The sequence below is a fragment of the Equus caballus genome, chromosome 1 (genome assembly GCF_041296265.1).
Source record: "Equus caballus isolate H_3958 breed thoroughbred chromosome 1, TB-T2T, whole genome shotgun sequence".
Taxonomy (NCBI): Eukaryota; Metazoa; Chordata; class Mammalia; order Perissodactyla; family Equidae; genus Equus; species Equus caballus.
In genome coordinates this window covers 42,206,562-42,223,026 of record NC_091684.1, presented here as the reverse complement: position 1 = coordinate 42,223,026, position 16,465 = coordinate 42,206,562, and the positions used below count along the sequence as shown (strand labels likewise).

Genomic DNA, 16,465 nt, shown 5'->3' with positions numbered 1-16,465 from the left:
GTCAACAGTCAAAGTCAGTGAAAGGCTGTAACAGTTAAGTACAAACCTATCCTACAGTGTTGCTCTATTGGCCTTAAGAAGCCACTACGTTTATTTTCTCTGCCTGAGACACAAGTCCTAAAGCTCCACGCAGGGGATCTAAGAAGTTTTACCTTTCCAGCCTGTCTGGACACAGGCTTTAATAAAGACAGCCTCCACTGTTCCCATCTTCCTTTCTTCACCACATCAGGAATAATATCTTGTTTTCTTTTTAAAAAGTTATTTTGCGTTACCTCTGACTATCAAAATACTATGAATGTATTTTTCATTTCAGATCTACTTTTCCTTCTCATCTAAACTGGAAAAGCGACATTACTTCCAGTTATAGGGAAAAAACTTAAGTCAGTGACTTGATTGAGAATTGGAGAATTCAAACTTGTTGGTAAACAGTGTTCTACAGTTTGAATTTAACTTATCTGTGATTCTTTTATATATCTATTTTTGGTGAGGAAGACTGGCCCTGAGCTAACATCTGTGGCCAATCTTCCTCCTTTTGCTTAGGAAGGAACCTGCAAACCCTGGGCCGCCGAAGTGGAGTGCACTAACTTAATCACTATGCTACCAGGCCAGCCCCTTTTTTTTATATATTTTTAAAAATACACTCAATCTGCAGGTCACTGAAGAGTAGAGCACATTTTAAAGAATCTCAAGGAAAGAGAAGCATGATTATTAAGGCCCCATGTCAAATAAACTCAGTAAAGAAATTCTGAAACTCACGTTTTCATCTTGCTTTAATGACTCCATTTACAACTTTTGTGACGAATGTGAACACATTAGAAATAAGAGCCATTTATTTTAAGTATCAGTTTTTATTAAAAAGTGCATTTTGATTAATTTATGATCTAGGTAAGCTGTTAAGATATCAGTATACTCTCTGGAATAGTAACTTTACAAAGATTTAAAACAAACAAAATTTTAAAAGCCTTTTTATTTCCTTCACCATTATTGTTGTACAATACAAATATCACCTTGTGAATACACAAAAAAACCCTACGGAAGATAATTCTGCTGCACGTAAAATACAGAATGGATATATATACTTCTTCATTCTTAAAAAACTATTTTGTTCTCCACATTGGCAAGTATAGAATAGAATACTTCCCCAAACATACTTATGTTAGGAGTAAAACTTAGAATTACATGCAGTTTCTGCACAAATATATTTTAAAGAAATAGATCTCTTTTTGTTGTTCACCAACAAAATTGTCATGAGAGTATGGATAACTAATTTATAGCTTTCAAGTTTTAGTTAAGTGATCATTTTCAAAACTCTCTTTTAAAAAAAAAAGTCTTCATGGCTGTTTTCATTGTATAGATAAAATCGAACTACCAAATAGATAAAATAATTTAAGTGGTACATGTCATTGCCACCTGCTCACAATATGGGAACAGGCTCTGACTTTCTAATTAACTCTCATTCTTTAATTCAGAGCAATTTAAAAACCATAAGCAGTCTTCTGATTTAATTTAGCTATAAATGCAAAATTTAGTAGTGTATACATACAGTTATATTTTCATGGAATACTTTATTTTAAATAAAAACATTTAAGATTGCCTACTGACCATACAATCAAGACAAGAAAGGCACTAGAAACATAGACAAATTTCTCTCCCAAGAAGCATTTTTAAATTTTAACCCTCTTCTCTTTGACATGTAAAAATCTTCAAATTTGGTTTTCATAACATCATTTTGAAAAATAAAGCTAGGAAATACTTAGAAAATCACTTTATAACAGAATCTTTTTTTTTTTTGCACTTTTTGACACACTGTCTCTGCTGATTTTACAAAACCCAAAGTTACCAAACCTTTCTGTGTCTGTCATTTTTATTTGAATATCGGTGCAACAAGTAGAAAGATTTCAGAATCGAACCCCATTCAGGTACTTAGAAACCTTCATAGAGACATTTGCTAGAAAATGGCTTACAGCCCAATCTTTGGGGCAAGAGATATGAAAAGTATGTTTTCCCAAGAAAATAATACGCTTATTTCCAGATGTGACTGGAAAGACCAGAACTTATGATATAAAAGCTTACATTTACGCTGTTGCATCATATACAAAGGAACATGGTGGCTGCGGGTTATGTAAATCCCAAACTTATGAACAGGAAATGTATACAGTGCATGATAGGTTAAATTTTCTTTATTGTTGTCCAACGCAGGTCCTTTGGAGAGAAAAAAAGATCACAGTGCTGACCAGGTAACTCAATAGGTTAAGTCAAGGTAACCGCTGAAAGATAATAGGATTAGGGAGGTGTTTATTTTATGGCATCTTCTCTCATGGAGTTCTTAGCACTTGGGACAGTTCCTCTTTCCCCCACTTTGTACAGCTGTTATGTGTCATTCACCAACCGGCTGTATTTAACTTGCCTACCAAGGTGCACTACTGGCCAGGGGAAGGGCCAATGGTAAGATCGAGGTACGATTCCTTGGACATTCTTTTCAAAGTACTGAAATGGCCTGTACCACCACACCCTGGCCAGGAGGTTCATCTGCGAAGCTTCTTTTAGCACCTAAGATAACAAAGAAAGGAAAAACAAAGTCAGGAAGAACAATTACTTGCTCCATCCCCAAAAGGAACAAACACACTCTTCTCATCATCTTTCACTTTAAGTTAAAATATTTTCCATATTAAAGTTCACAAAGGACCCCAGACTGGCCCCACATCTACCCACTCACACCATCATTCTACACTCTGCACTCATCTGCAAACGGGGCCACACACTAGTAGAAAAACAGCTCCAATTCCGGGAACGCAAGGAGAACTTGTGGCTTACTCAATCTCTTATCTATAAATAAATACCTCAGTTTTTTAGTTACTCACTCATCTATGATGAAAATGGACAGACTTAACTATTAGATGTTAAGTATTAAGCTTGATGAGGGGCCAAGGGTAGGGAGAAGAGGGTAGAAATGCAAATTAAACAATAGGTGGGCACAGTTTAGAAAATATTTTTCAGGGACAATGAGTATGACACTTGTTCTAGAAGGATGTAATCTCCCATGTCATTATATTAACACATCTCTTGTTCGTTTTTGATTCTGAAGTGGATCAGCAGCAGAAGACAACATCATCTTAGCTGACTACTCCTTAAGGAAAGAGAAATCTAAGATGTCTATGGATTCTTTCAACTCTCCCTCTTGCCACGCCATCAACACCAGGTCAGGGGCAAGAGAAACTAAAATCAAATGGGCGAAAACTCACTTGCTGATTGGCCATAGTGTGGTACCACCAGAAGAGTCTCGTGGTGATGTAATACGCCACCACCACGTCCACAGTGTAGTGGTCATGCGCTAAGAGAATACAGAAGATTCCAACCACGCTGAGAAGCCAGCAAATCCAGTGATACCACCAGAGTCGTCTAGGGGAATCTGAAAAGAGGAGAAATTTGCAACAGTCCCATTACTCAGGTAGCACTAGCACACCCAATCACACCTCTACTGCTACTTCTGAATCCAGTTACCTTGAGTCTCTCCTTCTGAAAACAGATCTCTTGTGCTAGCAAATTTAAGGCTTTAGTTTATCTGTAACCAAGGTTAGAATGAAAGCAGCTTATTTTACAAAGCGATTTTACTAGCAATAGTAATACATATTTAGCTGTTACTTGAGTCATATAATCATAAATATAGTTTTTTTTCCTTTATTTTTAGATTGGCACCTGAGCTAACAACTGTTGCCAATCTTTTTTTTTTTCTCCCCAAATCCCCCCAGTATATAGTTGTATATCTTTTTTTTAGTTGTGGGTCCTTCTAGTTGTGGCATGTGGGACACCACCTCACCGTGGCCTGATGAGCGGTGCCAGGTCCACGCCCAGGATCCAAACTGGTGAAACCCTGGGCCGCCGAAGCAGAGCGCATGAACTTAACCACTCGGCCACAGGGCCGGCCCCATTAAGTATAGTTTGAAAGGTCAAATTAGGACAGGTTAATGCATCATGCTCCATTAAAAAAAACAAATATCTGCTAACATTTAACTAAATTTACCTGTAAATAATTTAGAGTTAATGCTCTATACAAAAATTAACACCTCGTGGTCTACAGAGCCTTATACATGGACTAAGCAATTATAATTGATCTAACTGTCCTATTTGCTTTCCAAGGTCTGCAACCATACACTGATCTGAAAGTCTTTGAGATTTCCATTTCTCACATACAAGTAAGAGAGAATGCAAATGCCTGAGAATTCCAGTCCAAGTGCATTCCCAACGGTAGGGCAGTGTCAGACAAATACCTGTCTGTACCTCCATTTGGGAAGTCACCTGAGGGAAGCATAAAATCTCCATTAGTGCAGACTTCCTACTTTGTATTCTCAATAGATGGGCTTCAGAGGGTCTGAAATTTCAGGCAAAAATATTGTTTGAATGTGATCTACCCTCCCCACCCCACGGAAGAAAGTTCAGGCTTTTATTCGATTCTCAAGGAGTCCAGGAATTGGTCATTCATTCAGCCAATATTTATTGAGCATCTATGTATGTGCCCAGGACAGGAAGTGTTCTAGGTACTCAGATCAATGTACAAAATAGGCAAAGAGCCTGTCTTTGTAGGGAGATCCCTTCCTAGTATCGAACAGAGACAATAAACAATAATCATAATAAATAACTAAATTATACACTATGTTAGAAGGCATTGTTGCTATGGAAAAATAAAAGTCGAACACACTAAGCAGGATCAGAAGGGGGAAGGGTGGCTTGCAATTTTAAATGGAGTGAATGGTCAGGGGAGGGGTCTTAGTGTATGTATAGGGCTCCAGACTCCATTCCCAGGAAAATTTGTATTTGATACCTTAACAATACAACAACCAATAGTGGCTACCATCCACCCTCCATGCAGCTCTATTATCAGTGTTCACATACGCCATCTATTTTAATTTTTACCACCTCTCCCTCACCCATTAAGTAGCTATCAGCATCTCATTCTAAAGATGAGGAATCTAAGACTTAGAGAGGTTAAAGGTTTTTCCTAGGTCACAGAGCTAGTAAGTGATAGCACCAGGATTAAAAAATCAGAGTTTGTGACCCAAATCTTCTGAGTTTCCCAATATGGCACATGGCTTTATCTTCAAGAAGGATAAGGCTTAACCCCATTAAAGGATTTCAGGTACCAACCAGCAGAGGGCAGGAATCCCTCCTCCAGGGCTGTTGGCATCAGGCCAGTCCAAGGGCTGGATCATGCCCTGACAATTCTGAATAGACATTGTTAGAATTCTCTGTTTGGTCACATACTAAGTACAAGCAGAAGAACATCTACTCTCCCTTCTCTCTCTCAGTGCCCTGAAGTGCATCCTCTCTCCTCCTGTTTCCTATCTCAGTGTTTTAAGACCAAAACTGGGCTTTCACCCTTTAATCCACCAGCTGTCTACTGGACCCCACAATCTTGTTATCTGTTGACCCTTCTTTGTTAATCCCTCTCAGTTCCCTCCACTCTCTCCATTCCCAATGCCATCAGGGTAGTTTGGGCTGTCATCATCTGTTTCCTGGATTACAGCAGCAGCCAGCCTCCTAACTTTTCTCCTGGTCCCCAATCTTGCCCCTCCCCCATCTATCCTGCAAGCTGCTGTCAGAGCAGTTTCTCCCTCTATAAAGGACAAGGATGCTGACACTGCCCCACTGGTTACAACCCTTCAATGGGCACCTCATCTCTGTGAGATGCAAGTTCAGACTCCTTCTGGTGGCTTAAGGCACACTTCATGATCTGGTTCCTTCTTACCAGTTCATTGTCATTTCTCATTATTACCCCCGCTCTGAATCCTAACCAGACTAAACTTCCATAAGGTGCCACATGCTCCCAAGACATCTCTAGACTGTGATGTGTGTCCCTCCTCTGTGGTACCAGCAGTGTGGTTTACTTGTCGCTCTTCATGGAAAATGCTTCTATAATGCTCATTGAGACTGCTTGTAACAGTAAAATATGGAGGTCAACTGAATTTTCTACCAGTAGGAAAAATGAATAAGCAATCTGTGGTTTGTTTAGAGTATTGAAATACTAACAGCAATTAAAATGAACCAGAGTCTCATGTCTCAAAAACATAATTTGAGAGAAAAGTGACGAAAGATTATATGTAGCACAATATCATTTATGTAAATTTTAAAAACCAGAAAACAATGATACTTAAGAACAAAAACATGCATGGAAATAGTACAGGACAATGGGAGGGGGAAGGGATGAAAGGCTTTAATCACATATTAACATTTCACTTGCTTTTTCAAAGGGTTATCTGAAACAGATATGGGAAATGCTAATATATGTTAAATCTGAGCAGTGCACAGGGGTATCTATAATACCAATGTTTGTGTTTCATAATAAAACATTAAAAAAAAAATATATATATATGTATATTTGTGTGTGTGTGAGGAAGACTGGCCCTGAGCTAACATCTGTTGCCAATCCTTCTCTTTCTGCTGGAAGAAGATTGTCGCTGAGCTAGCATCTATGCTAATCTTCCTCTATTTTATGTGGGATGCTGCCACAGCATGGCTTCATGTGCAGTGCTAGGTCTGCCCAGGATCTGAACTTATAAACCCCAGGCCACCGAAGCAGAGTGCACGAACTTAACCACTACACCACTGGCCCGGCCCCCTATTTAAGCATATTTTTTAAAGTAAATTTCCCATTTAGTGCCTGCCTCATTTAGTGTCCCTGAGCCCAGGGCCTCTAAGAGGGCAGAGATGACTGACCCACCACTGTACCCTCAGCTTCCTGCCAGGTGCTTAGAAAAATGGCTACTGAGTGAACACATGATCTTCCATCATCCAATCAGGCCTGACACTCTATTTTTGTGTACTTATGAGATTTCCTTCTGGCTCCTTTCAGCAGCTGTGAAACACCGCAAATACTACAGTTGACACCTGAGTAAACACTCCTGTCAAGCACAGCAGTTACTTCCTCCCACAAATATTTCCCTGGGTGCCTGCTGAACCCAGGCATGGTGGTGAGACGAGGTACTCTCCTCCTGAGGCCTCCACTCTTATTTCCACAGACTTTCCAGGGACCGTGGGAAATGGCAGGTGAGGAAATTCTACTGGAAGGCTGTTTGAGACTTACACTCTTTGATAAATAAGTAGGTGAGTGTGAGCATGACTGTGTGGCCGCTGTACAGATAGTCCCCACACATGTTGTGAGAGCCGGTAATGGACAGGCCGCCGCCAGCAATGAGCTTCATTATTCTCCGCAGTTGGGCTTCCCAGTCTCCAAAAAGCTGGTGGGAAAAGAGAAAACAATATTCATCACGAGCCCACATTCAAGTTTTCTATGATTACTATTTATACTACGAATTAGGCTTTGTGATATTGTGATGTATAATGAGAAATATCTATTTGATCTTTGTCCTTGTTGCTGGCACAGAGCTTCTAATTGGAATTTCCTAAGTGAAGAGACAAATAAAAAGTGTCTTCTGCTGTTCATAACTAGTCCCTTTCAACCACACTTGAGTTCATGTTAATGGGGTATCTTTCAAGAAGCCCCTAAGGACGGGGGCTGGTTGCCAGAAGAGCCAACCAAATGATGAGAAGGTTGGAACTTTCAGTCCCACTTGTCCCCCACCTCCGGGGAGGGGAGATGGGCTGGAGGTTGAGGTAATTACCAATGGCCAAAGACTCGATCAAACATGCCTGCATAATGAAGCCTCCACACAAATCCAAAAGGACGAGGTTCAGAGAGCTTCCTGGTTGGTGAATATGTAGAGATACGGGGAGAGCAGAGCACCCCAGAGAGGGCATGGAAGCTGTGTGCTGCTTCCCACATGCCATGCCCTATGCATCTTTTCCATCTGGCTCTTCCTGAGTTACTCTTTTATAATATACTAACAATATACTAACAATCTAGTAAGTAACATGTTTGCCACTCTGGCAAATTGACTGAACCAGAGGAGGGGGTCATGGGAACCTCTGACTGATAGCAGGTTGGTCAGAAACACAGGTGACATCTGGACTGTGATTGGCGTCCGAAGTGGGAGGGCGGTCAGTGTGAGACTGAGCCCTTAATCTGTGGGATCTGACACTATCTCCAAGTAGACAGTGTCAGAACTGATTAAGGAAAGTTGGAGAATTGCTTGATGTGGGGGAAACCCGCACACATCTGGTCACTGTGTGTTCAGCGTCGTTATTAAGAGTAGAGGAGACATGCAGGAGTGTTTTTGCTTTACAAGCTTCTACTAAGACACATAAAATCCCCCATGATGAAGTTTACCCACTCAACATCTACCATTCCTTGGGCAGCCCTTGGAAAGAATATGGTCCGAGAGATGAAACATGTGGCTTCAGAACTTTCCTTAGATGCTAGCACTTTTCAGTAGATGTTTACCCAGTTTTTTTATTAAACTGACGCAGAAAGACTGACTGATTAACTTACTTCTATAACTGCCATTTGGGAGAATAGCAAATTTAAATCTCTAGGGGAAACTGACAGCTATATTTTTGCATGCTTGGCCTAGAGGACAACAGTTCCATTGACTTAGGTAAAGCAGCTGGAGGTTGGGACAAACACACAAATATCTTTTGGTATGTGATTTTTGGAGACCAAATTAAAACAAGGGATGGATAGGATGTACCTTCATTCTTGTGAAATTACGTGGGTAGAACTGCATGTTTTTCCTATTAGTAAGAGTGAAAAAAGTTTAAGAATAAATCTACCTGTCTCTGCCACAAGTCTGGGCTGGATACCAGAGTAATAATGGCTTGAACAACTCACTCACTGCAACTTTTATTTGCTCCGTCAAATGAAATGTGTGACTGTTTACATTTTATGCTTGTCAGCACTCTTTTAAATTCTTATTGGCCAATTTAATCATCATGATCCCTTTTTAACATTTAACTGATAATATGCCAGGCTTTGGGAAATATATATTTCATTATAATTTATCAAGATTTCTAGTTAAGGATGGCAGGTTGAACATATCACACAGAGGATATGATTTCCCAAATTCAAAGGGATCACTGAATGCCCAGCTCAATAGAAGGAAACATCTACACAGCAGGACTTGGTATCATGGAATTTCAGAAACTGGGGACAAAGAAGAAACCCTAAAGCCTCCAGAGATTAAAAATCAGCTTCAGATGAAGGATCAAGAACCAGACTTTTTCAAAAGCAACACTGGAAAACAGAGGTTTGGAAAAATGCCTCTGCATACTGAAAGAAAATGATTTCCAACTTAGACTTCTATACCTGGCCATATTATTAACTATGCATAAACTAAGGATAAACTAAAACCATTTTCATATATACAAAATTTGAAATAATTACCACCTATGTGTTCTTTTTCAGGAAATTATAAAGGATATGCTCTACAAAGCTAAGGAGTAAACAGAAAAATGAAGAAACAGGATTTGCTAGATGGCCAATGAAGGGGGAGCCAAACAGCCATGCAGGAGTCTTAGAAAGTGCGCAGCCCTGATGGGCGAGTCAGAGCTCTGGAGAGTCGCCTTCAAGGAGACCCAGCGCCTCTGACTGCATTGAGAAGATCACAACTTGGGGGTAATGAATAAGCACACAGAAAACTAATAAAGCACAAAGCAAGCCAATTCCTAACTCTACAGGAAATAAAATACTGTGGAGAAAAGGAAAAGTAATTATAGGAAACTACATGGCTTGCCTGTGAATAGCATTTACAAAACTGTAACAGCATAAGCACTGAATATAGAGCAAAATCAAGGACAGAAAACTACACTAGGAAGACAGGCAAGAAGTGTGAATGCATGTAACGGGATGGTGGGGGAAGGGGGAGAAAGGAAGGAAAAGGCACAGAACCTGCAAGCTGGTGGCGGGGGCGACAGGACAGGAAGATACTAACCCCAGCCCTCTACAACAGGAAGTCAGTAATAGCGACCTGCCTATATTAGCTATTATAAAGAAAAAATACTGCCAAGTCACTTAGAGACCTGAGGGGAAACATAAACAAAAAAATCTGTAAAAAGATTTAAGGACATGAAGGTAAATAGATTCAGTTAAGTTAAAGATGCAGTTAAACAAATCTGAGTCACAAGATTAAGTTATGAGTTGAGAGGGTAGGAAAGCGGGCTGCCGGAGGGTTACGGTTAGAGGACTGTGTCTTTCATAACAAGTCGTGAAGAACCTTTTGTTTTTTAAGTTGCATGCATGTATAAACATGACAAAAACTTCTAAGGTTTTAAATGGAAGGTCTGCTCTGGTTCTGTCATAACAATGGTTCATATACAGAAGAAAACGATGGCAAGAAGCTTAGCGAGCTCTTCATTTTACATGATTTCAAATTGTCCTTCCAAAATCCCCTCTGTGTTTTGAAAACCATAAATCATATTCTCAGACACCATCACTCCATAATTTTCCCTCCCATTTTAGCAGGAAAACGTTTGTGGGGAAACTGCATGTGTAGGGGAGGGGGGAGGGAGAAATCAGGAAGCAAACCCGGCACTGAAGAAAGACAGCCCCAAATTAACGCTGCATTTCATACAAGTGCCCTTAAAACTCCTTAAGCTTTCTTTTTAAAATATCTTTCCACGTTTGTGAAACCTCTCCAAGGGGAAAGTCTCTTTAAGCTTTGTGGGAAAGAGGTAAGGATGGTTACAGCCACATAAAAAAATTTTAATTACGTTTAAAGAAAGCACACAAAGTAAAAGACAAATTACAAAGCAATTGGAGCAGAAACAAGGTGACATCTTTATCATGTACACAGCACATATAAATCAAGTAAAGTAAGACCAGCTTAGGAAACAAAATTTATCAAAGGACAAAGGATGTGACCAGCTGAAAGCACAGACTCTATTAACCACTAGAAATAAAAATTAACATGAATACGAGCTCACTTTTTTCCCATATCAAATTAGCAAAGCTAAAAAAGATAGCCAATGGGGGGCAGGTAGACAAGCCTGTTTCAAAAGATCCGTGGCATTGTACTGGGCTAAAATCACACCTCTTCTACCAATTAGCTGTGTGAGCCTCGGCAGTCAGACCATTCTAAGCCTCGATTTCCTCATCTACAAGTTGGGGAGTAATATATTAATTACCATGGGCAAACTCCTCTGCAAGAATGATCATTACTATTGACCAGCAATCTAAACAGCATAACCTCTGACTCAGTTCCACTGCTTCTCAGAGTCCACCTCAAAGAAACGATCCCCAACACGAGAAGAGCTTATGTACAAATATCCTACTGCAACATTCTTTACAAAAGCAACAAACCGGAAACAACCTCAGTGGAAATTGTTAAATAACTGTTCCCTTGCTATTCAAAGCCTGGGCCAGGGAGGGACTGGCAACACCAGGAGTCGGCCATTGGTGTCTGCTCAGCACCTACTGAACCAGAATCTGAGGTGATTCAAATGCACTGAACTAGGCTTTAACTGCCTCATAAATGATCAAAAAAGAAGTTTACAGTGATTGTCTAGTACATTTATATTATAAACATTTTCTTCTAAGGAAAAAGCCAAAGTGGTATAATTATGTTTTCATAAATATGCACAGAAAAAGTCCAGAATGTACACACTACGTGTTAATAGGTTTGCGTGGCAAGTGGCAGGATTTCTGCCAGTCTCAACCTCCTGGAGACTTCCCTTCCTGCTCCTTGGGCAAGAAAGAGGGATTCTCTTGGAGCTCTGCATTTGTGGGATTTAGGTTGAGTGCAGGCAGGAGACATAGGAGAAAAAAGAAGAAGAAACAGGAAACTCAAGGCTGGATCTTTCATACTTCCCATTTTAGTGTCCTTCCCAATCTGCCTGCTAACATTTTCAAGGTCCATCCTGTCCAGTGTTTTTTGGTTGCGTTCAGTGGGAAAGAAATTGAGAGCAGAAGGCGGGAGAGGCTTCTGACTAAGATGGAGCACTGCAGTATGCTCAGAACCAGTGAATCTCTGGTTATTAAAAAACTGGGTTCCCCAAGTATTTTCTCACTGCTGGATAACACAATGTGCTGATGATAGTCTGTTTGCCATCATTCAGTTTGCAGATGACCAAGCGCACTTGCCTTTTCTCTTAACTGCATTTGAAGAGCAGGGACATTCACTGCCTCACCTCCTACCGGAAGGAGAGGGAGAACCTGGAACCAAAACTCAACAAATAATGCTACATAAATCAATGGCTTTGGTATAATTTTGATGAAAGCGGTGAAAGTGAGTGCCAAAGAGTAGACAAGCTATTTAATATAATCCTTGCCCCTTACCAATGCTTCATCTTATAGCAGCCCTGATAAATCAGCAAGGCAGGTCCTAACGCCATCCTGGGTCCCCTGGGAATGGGACACAAGTTCTCTGACTCCATGTACGTATGATCTGCAAAACTATATCCTACCCATGCACTACCAGTCCCTCACAAGCTTGCATAAACCAGGAACTGGATCCATAATAAGTGACTTCTCCTTGAGCAGCCCAGGTGCCTTACAGAGGTGATGGTATGCTCTCACACCCCATTCCAACAAACGAGAACAGCCAGGTGTCTCTCGAGTGACTCATTCAGACAGGTGTCTCTCGAAGGACTCATTCATTTAGTCAATGAATCTACCTACTACCACTAGGACAAATAAGTGTTATCTTGTTCCGGAAGAACAATCTTCCTCCAAAACAGAAAATTCACTATCATCCAGGACGTGCCAAGAAAGCTGCTCTTAAACACCCAGACCACAGATGAGAGCTGCTAAGGGAAACAAGCAGCAGGGCGCAGAAGGATCAGTGGAGTCCCTGTTGATCCATATGCTGAGCAGCTTGCAACTGAGAAACACGCTACACACTGCGGTCTCCCAATTAACCTCAACCCCTCCAAGTGACTAAGGCCCCAAACAACAAAACGTGTTACACCACTTCCTAAATTTCAGCTGGCACGTAGCCCTCCTAACCAATGATGGATACTTCAGAATATGAGTCATGAAGGTGTCCTTTAGTGTGACCTTGAAGCTCCCCCAGGGAAGGTGGTTCAATGAATATTCTCTGTTTCAAGCAGTGACTCAGTTGGGATCAGACCCACATGTCTCCTCTCACCTAAACAATCTTGCCTTTGGGTCCCCGGAGCGAGCCTGCTGATATTGCAAATACCTCCCCAAATGACAAAGGGTGGACAATGTCTCCAGGTTCACTTTTTTGGTTGTTGTTCTAATGAAATATAATCCATTTTATATAGGTCATTTAAACATAGCTGAATAGCTAAAAAGAATATTTATTGATTAGTTACTAATGATCTATTTTTCATAAGTGTGTTTTCCATTTAAATCAAAGTTCTCCATTTCTATAAAAGCTATTTTCATGGAAATCTTTCTCAAAAAATTTGCACATTTTATGCCTTCTTAAGGGTTTGAAACTTGATTTGAACTTTCCTCGCTTTATATTGTGCTGGGTTGGAGGGATGTCACAAAGGCTGCCGAGTTTACTTTCACAGGTGAAACAATGAGCACAAATCCAACCCCAAACCCCAGTATTGGGTTCACTATCTACGTGGCCCTGGACAAAACATTTGGCCCACTCTAGCTTCAGTTCTCTCATTGGTAAAACAGCAAGAACAATACTTCCTTATCCTCAACTCTCACCAACCAAAACGAGATAATGTTTGTAAAAGTGACTACTAAAATTACAAAGTGTTATATAAATTTAAGACAGTGTTACAATTACCAAGTTAGGTCAATCTTTTTTGGGGGGTGGGGGGGGGGCCTTAAGTGAGAACTCATTGCCTAGAACCCAACGCCTAGCACTTCAACAAGTGAAATCTGGATGGTCCTCTTTAAACACACAGCCCTGACAGATGCTAATCTGTGATCACAAGAGACCTTTCTGAACTCTTCCTCCAGATGGTAATCATTTCAGTCCTGGAAAGATTTAGTTTCATGTACAAATATTATCTCCACTTGAATGGATCTGAAGTAGAGAGATTTCACTATGCACACCCTCTCAGGACTCACATACACAACTTTTTTTTTTTTTTTTTTTTTTAAATTTTTTTTTTATTTATTTTTTTTCCCTTTTTCTCCCCAACGCCCCCCGGTACATAGTTGTGTATTCTTCGTTGTGGGTTCTTCTAGTTGTGGCATGTGGGACGCTGCCTCAGCGTGGTCTGATGAGCAGTGCCATGTCCGTGCCCAGGATTCGAACCAACGAAACACTGGGCCGCCTGCAGCGGAGCGCGCGAACTTAACCACTCGGCCACGGGGCCAGCCCTTCACATACAGAACTTTTAAAGAGACTTTTCCCTCCACTAAGTTCTGAAGGATCTGGCTATCTGCACCTCTCCACTGTCAAATGTATCCATCAATTTCTATACTAGGCAGGCTTTTTCTGGGGGGAAGGGGGGGTCAGGGAGGAGTCTGTAAGTAATCGTCAGCTGTAAAACAACAATAAAAATAAAACCCCAAACCAGCCTTCCTTCCCCTTCTTCAAGAGTTTTACATTTTTTCATGGCCTCTAGTAAGGAGATTTATCAAAGGCTTCAGAAAATCTTAAATAGAGGTCAGCTATGGATTTCCACTTACCCATATACTTATTTGTCACCTTAAAGAAATTCAGTATTTCAGTCAGGCAATATTTCCCTTTAACAAAAGTATACTTGCTTTAAGTGTTGAGAGATCCTTTAGCCTATCTGGTCACAAAGTGGGAAAAAGAAAATCACTCAGATTTTTGCTGTAAAAATTTCTAAATCTAAGCAAGAGCATAATTTGCTAACATTTGCTTCAACGATTTGCCACACTTGCTTCTCCTTTCTTTTTCTTTTTTTCCTGGACCATTTGAGAATAAGCTGAATGTATTATGACACTTCACCCCTAAATGTAAAAACAAGGACATTTTCTTCTGTAACCACACTCATGAAACTGCACAATGAGACAACACCATCACAGCTGACACTCATCCTCATTCAGACTTCCCAAAGTCTCACCAAGGTCCTTTATGGCTTTTTCCCCTCAACCTAGGACCCAACCAGAGAATACACACTGAGGCTGCTTTCATACTCTTAATTTTTCTTAGTCTACTACAGTTTCTGTCTCTCTCTTTCAATGATATTGACATTTTTGAAGAGTCCAGTCTAGTTTCTTTATAAAATGTCCCTCAATTTGGTTTTATCTGACTGTTTCCTTACGATTAAACTCAGGTTAAATGTTATTGGCAGGAATATTACAGAAATGATGTGTCCTTTTCAGTGCATCAAATCAAAAGCATCTGATATCATTTGTCCTGCTACTGGTTTGATTATTTGGCTACGGGAGTGTCTGCCAGATTTCTCTACTGAGCAATTTGTGATTCTTGTGAAATTATGTAAAATTTTATGGTCTCTAACCTTTCACCCAATGCTTTAGCATTCATGGGTGCCTCTTGCTTAAATTATTACTATAGTGGTTGCAAAATGATTTTCTATTTCTAATACTTCTTTTAAATCTTTTAGTTGACTTTTTTCCTCCTCCAACACTAATTTTTAAAATGTTTTTTATTAATATTTTACAATCAGTTATTGTCATCATTTCATTGTGATGCTTAAAATGTCTCAAACATGGCCAGTGGGAACCTCTCAAGCAGGACAACATGGCTTTTGAATGGAACCCACTGGCCTGTAGTGTCTGGGCAGCTCTGGAACCCTTGCTCAGGATGAAATCCCATTGTCCACCTGCCTGTACTCTGACACAATGGATCATGCCTCATGGAAAGTCATACACCGTGATCTCAGAGGCTCTTTGGAATTCCTCAGTGAATGCTTTCTGATTCTGGTGACCTCTTCACACTAGATGGCTGCTGCCATGTAGAAAAATCTTTGCTGCCTTCCCATGGTCTCCCAAACATGGCCCTCTCTGCCCTAGTCTAGGCTTTCCTCACCTCTAATTCAGATAAGTACGCAAAAGCAGGGTCACTGTCTCCCTCATTTGATGTACCAAGAAGAGAGACGTGGCCAAACTTCTTGCCTCTGCAACTTGGTACCATTAGTACCCGTGAGACAAGAGTCAGGTCAATCATCCCTGAACCATGTGCAATTTCCTCCCACTCACTGTTGAGAGGATTAAATGGAAACAAAACATTTAGAATCATATCTGGCACAAAACAGGTACAGCACCACTCTAAGTCTACCTCCTTCCTTCCCCTAGACAGCCTACTTTCTCTACCACTGGAGAGATCTTTCTAAGAGACACAGGATCACATAAAACTTCCTGTCAAAACCCTTCTTGGCTTCCTATGGCCAACCTCCTTAGACAAAGGCCAAATTCCTTAGAAGGGTGGCCAGATGCCTTAAAATCTGCCCACAACTTGCCTTTCTGGCTTTATCTCTGCCACTCAGCCCAGAGGCTCACCTGCTCAGGCATATCTAACTTCATCTGCTCCCCAGACTCCCATTCACACCCTTTCTGTTTTCTCCACCTGGCAAACTCTTCCTCTCTTCAATTCTGCTTGGCAAACTCCTACTCATCCTTTGGAGACTTGGCTCAGATGGCACCTCCTCAGTGCAGCCAACACTCCCAGCAGAGTTTGCACCTTCTTCTGTGCTTCCATGGCAACTGAGCTCC

At 40.7% G+C, this 16,465-nt stretch overlaps 1 protein-coding gene across 34 annotated transcripts in view; it reads right to left on the bottom strand.

Moving 5' to 3' along the window:
- Positions 1–828: 828 nt before the first annotated feature.
- Positions 829–16,465, bottom strand: part of SGMS1 (sphingomyelin synthase 1) — a 279,380-nt gene continuing 263,743 nt past the window's right edge. For all 34 annotated transcript variants that reach the window (XM_070224814.1, XM_070224972.1, XM_070224804.1 and 31 more), the window contains 3 exons: positions 7,079–7,232; positions 3,243–3,409; positions 829–2,550 (listed from right to left, as the gene is read on the bottom strand). In XM_070224814.1, the coding sequence (XP_070080915.1) occupies positions 2,371–2,550; positions 3,243–3,409; positions 7,079–7,232 (501 nt within the window). In that variant the 3' untranslated portion in view covers positions 829–2,370. The remainder of the gene's footprint in view (positions 2,551–3,242; positions 3,410–7,078; positions 7,233–16,465) is intronic.